At 31.8% G+C, this 9,622-nt stretch overlaps 1 protein-coding gene across 1 annotated transcript; it reads right to left on the bottom strand.

Moving 5' to 3' along the window:
• Positions 1-322: 322 nt before the first annotated feature.
• On the bottom strand, positions 323-3,846 carry LOC145072392 (arginine/glutamate-rich 1 protein). Its single transcript, XM_079018805.1, has 5 exons — positions 3,739-3,846; positions 3,376-3,564; positions 2,191-2,376; positions 992-1,211; positions 323-907 (listed from the first exon to the last, which is right to left on the bottom strand). The coding sequence occupies exons 2-5, from the start codon at positions 3,522-3,524 to the stop codon at positions 641-643; spliced, it is 822 nt and encodes a 273-aa protein (XP_078874931.1). The 5' UTR covers positions 3,525-3,564; positions 3,739-3,846; the 3' UTR covers positions 323-640.
• Between the last annotated feature and the right edge of the window lie 5,776 nt (positions 3,847-9,622).

Here is a 9,622-nt window from a genome sequence, read left to right as displayed (position 1 = left end):
TTTACACTTTTAGTCCCCTCAACTTATTTTTGTGCACTTTAGTAATGAACTTTCCAAAATCACTTTATCAAATTTGTGTGCACTGAACTTTCCAAAATCACTTTAACAAAGTATGTAGAATTAAACTTTTGGAAAAAAAGTTTCACAAAAATAAATTGAACAACTAAAACCGGACAAATGGAATAATTTGCTTTATAATGGCTACTTTTGACCTTTTCCCTAAAATTTACCCAATAATTAACTACAATACCCTGTTAAAAACACATAAATAAGACAGTTTTGAAAAATTCATTAACGACTAAAATTCATTGAAAGACCGAAATAACCTTAACATATACTAAATTCCATTTCATTTTCGTTCAACCAAGCACATAACAATTTACATCTTCCAATTCTTTTGAAAGATTTCATTCCTAAATAAAACGTTGCGACTAAATATCATTTTACCTTTTCCAAAATAAAATTAAGTCCTTTTAACAAGGTCCAAAAACTATATAAAAAAAAAAAAAAAAAAAAAAAAAAAAAAAAAAAGGGATTAACAAACATGTTACAAACAACCGAAATCAATTGATACAAACATTTGATAAATGACATGACATGATCCTTTAATCTTTGAAAATGAGAAACCTTGGTCTTGATTTTACTTTGACCCAATTGCAAATGACAATTTTGGGCGTGATTTGTTTTTACCGAGTAGTTTTTGTTGTTTTGCACGTTCTTCCTCCTCTTGTTGTTTTTTTCTATGTAATTCTTCTTCTTTTTGTCTTTGGAGTTCTTCAAGTTCCCTATATCGTTCTTCTTCCCTTCTTTGTTGCTCCATTGCTTCTCTCCTTTGACCTTCTTCAATTCTCTTTCGGTTCTCTTCTACTAACCTTTCCAACTCTTCTTTCTCCTTTCGCGCTTGCTCCTATTTTTATTTTTTTATTTTTTTTAAATAAAAAAAAAAAAAAAAACAACCCATAAAAACAATTTTAAAAATTTTAATAAATACCTCTTTTCTTGTAGCCTCAATAACTGCAGCTTCTTTCTCTCTCTCAAGTTGCTCAACAACATCCCTCACAACTTTCTTCCTTCCCTCCTCCAATCGTATCTTAATTTCCATCTTAATATATTCAGAACTTAATCTTTCTTCGACTTTCTTCCTTATAGCTTCCTCCACTCTTCTTTCAGTTTCTTCCTCCAATAACTTCAACTCCGCTTCTTGTTGACGCCTGATAAAAAAAAAAAAACATATATACAAAAAAACATTAAACAAAAGAAAAGTCATTAATCGTTTATTCACAAACCAATATGCTTTATTAGCATACAAAGACACATTTAATTTTCCATATTTCCAATTTTCATACGTATTTGTTTGTCTTGTCTTTTTCTTTTTTTACACTAACAAATGACAAACTGACCTTTATGTCGACAAGAGCAATATTTATAAGCGTATGTTTGTGTATGCTTTATACCTTTAACGAGTTCCTGATCAAATAAAACAATTAGTTGAACAACTATAGCTGAAGTATGATAATATCTTCCTTCAATATAGCCTGTGGAGAAAAATGTCAAAGTAACCTTTTTGCAATTTTAAACCCTATTGTTTATAGTTTCATGTTTAGATTACAACATAAATCTATAAAGCTAAAAATCCAAAGTTTCCAATATCATATATTCATATTAAGGTGCGTTATTTAGTTGGGTAAAGGGTATTTTGGTCTTTCAATAAAAAGGAAGAAAGGAATTGAATTCCATTCCTTTCATCCTCCCCCACGAAGGTGAAAATCCGTTAAATATGGAATCTATTTGGCAACCAAATACACAACGGAATGGAATCTTGAATTCCTAACCCATTGGAATCCATGAACAAAACACACTCTTGGATTCTCTGATTTGGAATTGCTCACAGAATTTTATATACACAAATTCTCCAAGCATATATCATGAAAACAAGAGTTATCCTCATTACAAGTCTAGAAATGTGAATTCATGACAATTATTAAAATAATATCCTCTAGCTCAAATTTCAGCATGAGTTAGCACTTAAAATGTATATATCTTTTAAGAGGATGCCAAAGTAGAGTTCAAAATGCCTTCACAAATGCTATAAATATCTGAAGAGCAAGATACAAGTACATCCAAGAAGAAAAGAATTTGCATGATGAAATGAGAAGAGGATAATACAAGAGTTTCTAGCAAATGATATACCTTTTCTTTTGTTCATCTTCTTCTATTTTGGTTTTTTCAGTGACAACTTTGCGCTCAATAGGGGCAATACTGGAAGACTTAGGTAAAGGAGACAATGAGGTGCTCCTACTTTTTTGTCTTTTATGACGCCTTGGTGTTGGTGAGCGACTCTTGTGTCTTCTAGGAGATATTGATCGGCTTCTTCGTCTATAAAAAACAAGAAAACAAATGAGAAATGGTTTATATGTTTAAAAAAAAATAACAGATAAGACCATAATACCCACCATACTGTCTGACCTAGCACAATAGAGATAAAAGCAATTTACAGTTACCTCTTATATTGCTAAGTACAAACTGTGAGCTCCATCTTTTATCACAAGAAACCGCTAAATGTCACAATCGAGCAAGAAAAGAGCACGAATCAGCACCCATCACCTGCTCACTCCCCATTTGGAGGGGAGCAATTGCTTTATTATGTTTTTTTCTTTTTATTTGTACAAAAGGGATGGATTGATTGTTTCTGAGTTATGTTACATTTAGTATGCTCTTCGCAAGACTCTTCTATATGCCTTTTCAAGATTTAGTTGAAGTCGGATCTCTTACGAGATATGTTTTCAAGTCAAAAACTTGGAGAAAGATTTTGAGGGTCATCAAAACCAAATATCACAGGTTTCATATGAATACTGCTACATGTCATTCGAGCATTAAGGGGAAAGCATATATTGAATTCAAGTAAAAACCCAATGTTTCTGGTGAAAGCTCCTGTCAAATATGCAGTCCATATCTATTAATCATTGCTCCACCCTATGATGAAAGTTCCTCTCTAAATTTTTCCTCATGACTGAATAATAAGAACTGTGTTTGTACAGAAACAATCTCACAAACACAGTATGGCTGCAGCATCCTAGATTTGTACAGATAGAAGCCAAGTACCAGAGAAAACCGAAAAAAGTTCTTAAATTTGGAGAGTTAATGCTCTTTTAAGCTCGATGAAGCCAAAAACAATCACATAACTTTAACTATGGCACATATCATAACGCCCAAACATCACTCGAAGTAAAAGATAAGAACTTAACTGTTTAAAATCATAGAGAAATATTGATAAAACTCACAAAAGTGTACTAAGAATTAAAAATCTACATTCAGTTGACTGCTAAAAAATCAAACGCACAGGGATTAGGATAATCTTAATCGGGTATCAATCACCTGCTATGAGAATAAGGAGATCGGCTGCTTCTATCTCTTCGGCTTCTGTATCGTCGGCTGCTATACCTGTGTACCACCGGCGACGGTGACCTTGAATACCTCCGCCTTTTATACGACGGTGACCGAGACAATTCCCTATCTCGAGCCATATCTCCACCAATAGATTATATCTAAAACACAAAGTATCTCCTGCAATTGTAGTATTTTTCCGATATTAATACGAAGTTTTATAAGAAACAGATTGACTGAAATTATAGCGAAAAATTATAAAAATTTCGTATTGGTAGTTGAAATTTCTGACGAATCATAACCACGCATTCACCTGTCAAGACGATTAGTAAGATGTGCAGAAGACGATCGTACCTGAAAAGGCGTTGGAACCCTAGAATGTAGATTGTGTCCTTTTTTTTCCTTTCAGTTTTAGAACTTCAATCCTAACCAAACACGGATGAGAAATAATAACTGTGGGAATCTAAGGGGCTCTTTATGACATTAAATGTAATATAGTAATGCTTATCAAGTTTTTATTTGAAATTGCAAATTACTCCCTTAACTTTTAATTTTACCTTTTTAGTCTAAAAAACTAAAATAAACCAACACATTTAGTCAATTCTATGGTCTAGAAACAAATAAACCAACACATTTATTTATGTTATTGATCTAAAAAAAAATTAGGCAGTTTCTTTTCTTCTCTAGTTGAAGGGAAAGGGAAAATGATCAAAAGCTTATGTTTTTATAATGTTGTTAATAAAGAAAAGTTGTCGGTTTGTTTCTTTCCAAATGAAGGGGAAAAAAAAAACTTATGTTATCACAAATCCGTCATAATATTTGATAACGGTAAGAAATTAAAAATATGAAACATTTTTTTTATCATAAAATCATTTAAAATCTTTTCTTTTTGTTTCTTTTCCATTCTCAATCCTTTTCTCAAAAAATATATTCAGAACTTTGTATAACATTTAGAATATGTTTAGCAAAATTAGGTGGCAACAGATTGCTATCAGAAATTGATGATCAGTAGTTGATATAACTTTTACTTATTGTTCAACATTTTAAAAGTGCAAAATTACCTATAAACCAAAAACAAAAAGCATTCAAAGCTACTTGAAGTAGCTTTTACATTTTAATCTAAAAGTTCATACCTGCAAACAAAACTTTTTTTATTATGAGTTTTTTCTTAAAAACTAAAAACTCTCAAAAATTGGCTGTCGAACATCCCTTTAATAAGCTCATACCTTCCCTGAAACGAGAGACTTATTTCTAGTGAAAGATTTTAACATGGATGTGATCCCATTTTAAGTGAAAACTAAAGTTTCATATTACTCTCTGTTAAGGTGAAACTCAGTCTAATTGGGGCATACCAAATATAAAGATATAGGCCCCGTTTGATACGTATTTTTCAAGGTTCAAATAGATCTTTCTGGCTGAATGGACCGGAAATACTGTTTGATTTGCACAAAAGAAGGGTCTTTTCCTGTAAGATATGTCTTTCCCAAAAAACCCCAAAATCATATCTTTCTGGCTAAATGTGCTGGAAAGACAATTATACTTATACACCAAACCCCGCATCTTTCTTTCTTTATTGGATTATTAATTTTTTTAAATAACTTTTTTTTAATTTATTTTTTATTGAATTATTACTTTTTTTCATCATTCGGCACAGTCAATCAAATGTACAATCAAACAGCATGGTTTCTTTCCCAGTCAGAAAACGTTCCCTGACAGCACTTTACCAGACAGCAGTTTCCCAAACAGAAACTATCAAACGGGACCATAATTACAAATACTTATAATTCTATTCTAGTAATTTGAACATGATATAGTTAAATCTCAAACTGGATTTAAAATTTAGGAATAGCTAGCGTGATAAACCTTTGGTGAGAATGTCGGCACGTTGATTAGGGTTTGACTACTAATTGCTATATATATATATATATATATATATATATATATATATATATATATATATATATATATATATATAGTGATTATGTATTATGTAGGTACGTAATTTGTTTACATGATAGTTTTTTTAAGTAGCATAGTAGCAGATGTTTGATTTGGTTTTGTAAACATGAGACCTCGCTCCTCTAACAGCATCAGTACATTATCCCAATTCTGCAGTTTCGCACCATCTCTAACAGCATGAGTACATTATCTCAATTCTGCAGTTTCGCACCATCAATAGGTGTGTCACTGTCCTTGTCTTGTAGTGTACTGCATAAAACCCAACAAAACTGCTACTAATATTGATACTGATATTGATATTGATACTAACACTGATTTTTTGATGTACTGTTTGGGTTGGTGGTTTCATAAGCTTACATGTCAGCAACATAATCAAGCAAAAGGGCAACGCATTCTTTCTCTCCATAAGCAGCAACATAGCGCAAGGGGGTGTCGTTATTATTATCTAAAGCAACAACTTTGGCTCCAACCTCAAGGAGAACTCTTGCACATTTCACCAACACAAATATATAAATATATAAGCAATTGAGAATTAAGTTAATTAATTAATTTAATGGAAGGAAGATACTAAAAATCTTACTTCCCCAAATCCACATGCGAAATGCAAGGCTCTCCTTCCCTCTGAATCTTCCTCCTCCTTGTCTCCCCCATAATATAATGCTCTCATTAAACCCTATATTTATTTCATTTTTTATTTTAATTTCAACTTATGATATCGGTATATAAAATACAAAAATGCACCACATACTTTCACCATTTTGTCAACTTAGCCCCTTAACTATTTTCTTTAATCATTAAACCATCATTTTTTACCCATGTTTTTTATAAATAAAAAAAAGTAGAGAAAAATGTTTGTGACGATTGAGTACCTGCAAATTACCAATGATAGCAGTCTTATGAACAATACACTTTTTTTTTCAGCATCAACTTTTTTGACTGGAAGACTCATTTCTTCACCAAATTTAATCAAAAGATCTTTGGCATTCCAGTATCTAATATTTAAGCACAAAAAGGTTATTAAAAAAAACAATGTAAAAGTGTATAATGTTGTTGTAAACAGTTACCTTTTAGCAATGTACTTCCATTGATTTGTTTATTATAGCATCTTACTTTCATTTCTTCACAAATACCCAATTAATATCATAGCAATGTCATATATAAATAATACACAAACCGATTTTCAAAGTACAATTTCTTAATAAGAAAAAGAGTAATTAAAAGTAAAAAAGTTGTAATAAAAATGAAATGCAAGTAGGTTGCTATATTACACAAATAAATGAAAGTATGTTGCTTAAAAGCAAGAAAATAGCAACATATTAACTGATCAACATCTATTTCAAAGAGAACATCATTTAAGTGGCTTGAGAGGAACTAGACTCGTTCAATTCCCAAAATAAGAGCACTCACTCTGACTCCTAGAGAGCTAGTTGTGAGCTCAAAAACCCTAACTATTAAACCATCGATTAATCTTGTATCAATCATCATCTTAAAGCAATCTAAAAGTTTGAAGTTGATATAGTCAACACAAAGAACAAACCGGTGTCGATTGTAGTAGGCGTGACATCAGGAACCTTCTCGTTCACCTGCAAATGAAACATAATCAAAATCATCGATCAAAAAAACTTCACACGGGTGTAAGTCGATTCAAGTTTAAAATAAATCCAGACTACCATATACAGACTAGAGACATTCAAATTTGACGAAGATTAAGACTACAGTGAATCGAACTGTGACGTGATTGAAAAGAATTACAGGTTTTCTCATATATAATTATATGCAAATGGCATCTGATATGATAAGGCGACGCATCATTTGATTAGGTATTGTGTTTCCCCCTTCTCTCCCGAAGAAGATCAATCACAGAAGGTTGAAAGAACAAAAGTGCAGCAAAATCAGGCAAAATGTAACGATATAAATAGGGAAAATGAATTATAAGCCCAACGAAGTTTCCAAAGCGTTCAAAAAACCCCCAATTATCTTTTGTATGTTCAAGAAAACTCAACGAACTTAAGATTTTGTCTAAAAAGCCCAACTAACTTACACTTCTCATTTATGGTCAACCGGCTAATGAAAGTCAACGAATGACATGGCTTATGACGTGTAATTAAATATCAGAAAATGACTTGTAAGACCAACGAAGTTTCAAAAGTGTTCACAAAACCCCAATCATGTTTTGTTGGTTGAAAAAAACCCAACGAACTTATGTTTTTGTTCAATTCTCATTAGAGGCAACCAGATTAATTTGGTATACAACTAGTTGGAAAATGACATGACATTATATTTAATGACATGGAATGAAGAGATTAGAATTGCCCTTTATATATCGATTTAGCCCTAAACTTTTTTTTCTGGATGATCCTCCGTTCTAGATGTCCAAATCCAAGAAGAGTGTCCACATCTACAAGGGTTTTCATCATCAAATATCTTCTTTGTGGATATTGAGTTGGACATCAACGATTGAGAGTAAGAATAAGAAGTAGCTATTACAAGAGTTCGAACACAGACAACGTTTGTTTTTCTCTTCTCGAAACCCTAAATCGATATATAAAGCGTAATTCTAATCTATTTATTTCATGTTATTAAATATAATGTCATGTCATTTGCCAACTAGTTGTATACATAATGAATATGGTTGCCTCTAATGAAAATTGAACAAAAGCGTAAGTTCGTTGGGTTTTTTTCAACAAACAAAACATGATTGGAGTTTTTTGAACGGATTTGAAACTTCGTGGTCTTACAAATCATTTTCCGATATTTAATTATACGTCATAAGCCATCTCATTCGTTGACTTTTATTAGCCGGTTGACCCTAAATGAGAAGTGAACAAAGTGCAAGTTAGTCGGGCTTTTTTAGACAAAATGTTAGTTTGTTGGGTTTTATTGAACAGACAAAACATAATTGGATTTTTTGAACGGTTTGAAAACTTCGTTGGGTTTATAAGTCATTTTCCCATATAAATATGGAAAATATAGTAATAAAGCAATCAAACACGAAGAAAAGAGTATAATTAACAAACCTTCGATATCCTTCTCCTCCGCACATCATCTGCTAGCTTAGGTCACTCGTTGTCACCCTTGCTTTCACATCCATCAGCTTCTCCTCCATGAACATCTACGTTTCCAGATTGATCTTCATCCTCGAATTCTTCGCCCTCTTCTTCATCATACTCATTTCCAACATCGTCGCCGCCATTCATCGATTGTTGCTGCTTTTGTTCCCGCTTCTGCTTGTCGTAGTACTGGACCTGAACGTTCCCTTCATCATTCATCTCGTATTGAGCCGAGTGCGATGGTGGTGATCGAAGTTCAGAGTCTATGGACTTCCTTCTAACTCTGCCCTTGATCGGATTGATCCAACTTGATGAAGGGTTAGTGTTTCTTCGTGCAGTCATTTACCCTTTTTCTCTCGAATCGTTGAGTGGCAAACTGGCTCTAATACCATTCGGAAATTCTGCGTAAGTAGGAGTTGCATGCCGCGAAACCTTAAAAAATTAAAATGGTTCAATCATTTATAGGTTGGAAAATTTCAACCCAACCCAAACCTTTTTATTTAAATAGATACATATTCTCAATCCAATCTAACTTTTCTAATAAATTGGTTGTTATCGGGTTGACCCGTTTATATAATTTATAATCCAATCTATTAAGTATATGGATTAAACCTGGTTTAACTCATTTAAAATAAAAAAAAATAATTAACTAAATATTAAACCACTTAAATTAGTTCAAAGCTTAAATAAACTTTGAAAGTATTATAAATGCACAATCCTAATTCATAAATACAAAGAAATTATTCAAATAACATTAAAGATATGTAATTTCGAAATGATTTTAAAGAGTCACTTGTATTATTTGCACAAAGAAAAAAAATAGGAATTAGGATTGCATTTTCTAAAACATAAATAATAATGCAACATTGTAATTTATAAATTAATAATTAGATTAATACATGGTAATATTTAAATAGTTTGTAGATTAGATATATATTGAAGTTAAATGGTTTGATGGGTTGAAAATTGGTCGACAATATTTACCCAACCTAGCCTATTTAATTAAATGGGTTAGGCGGATTAACCCATTTATCCTAAATAGGTTGAAAATCTCAACCCAACCTGCTAATTTTGAGTTAATTTTGGGTTAGGTTCGGGTTAGGTTGGTGGATTGGGTCGATTTTTGTCGATTCTAAAAAATTATGTAGTTACAAAACATAATTTATAATAAAATTTGTAAAAATGAAAAAGAAAAGTTTAAAAATTATGTAAAAAGGACAATATTTAAA

The sequence above is a fragment of the Lactuca serriola genome, chromosome 9 (assembly GCF_051521515.1).
Source record: "Lactuca serriola cultivar US96UC23 chromosome 9, Lser_US96UC23_V15, whole genome shotgun sequence".
In the NCBI taxonomy this organism is placed as follows: Eukaryota; Viridiplantae; Streptophyta; class Magnoliopsida; order Asterales; family Asteraceae; genus Lactuca; species Lactuca serriola.
This window is presented reverse-complemented; position numbering and strand designations above follow the sequence as displayed.

What these genes read in the sequence shown, in the direction of transcription:
- LOC145072392 (XM_079018805.1), bottom strand. Translation starts at nt 3,524, where the DNA reads ATGGCTCGAGATAGGGAATTGTCTCGGTCACCGTCGTATAAAAGGCGG. An exon ending in TCTCCTTATTCTCATAGCAG is followed by an intron (nt 2,377 to 3,375) that starts GTGATTGATACC and finishes TGTTTTTTATAG; the next exon opens with ACGAAGAAGCCGATCAATAT. An exon ending in GAAGATGAACAAAAGAAAAG is followed by an intron (nt 1,212 to 2,190) that starts GTATATCATTTG and finishes TTTTTTTATCAG; the next exon opens with GCGTCAACAAGAAGCGGAGT.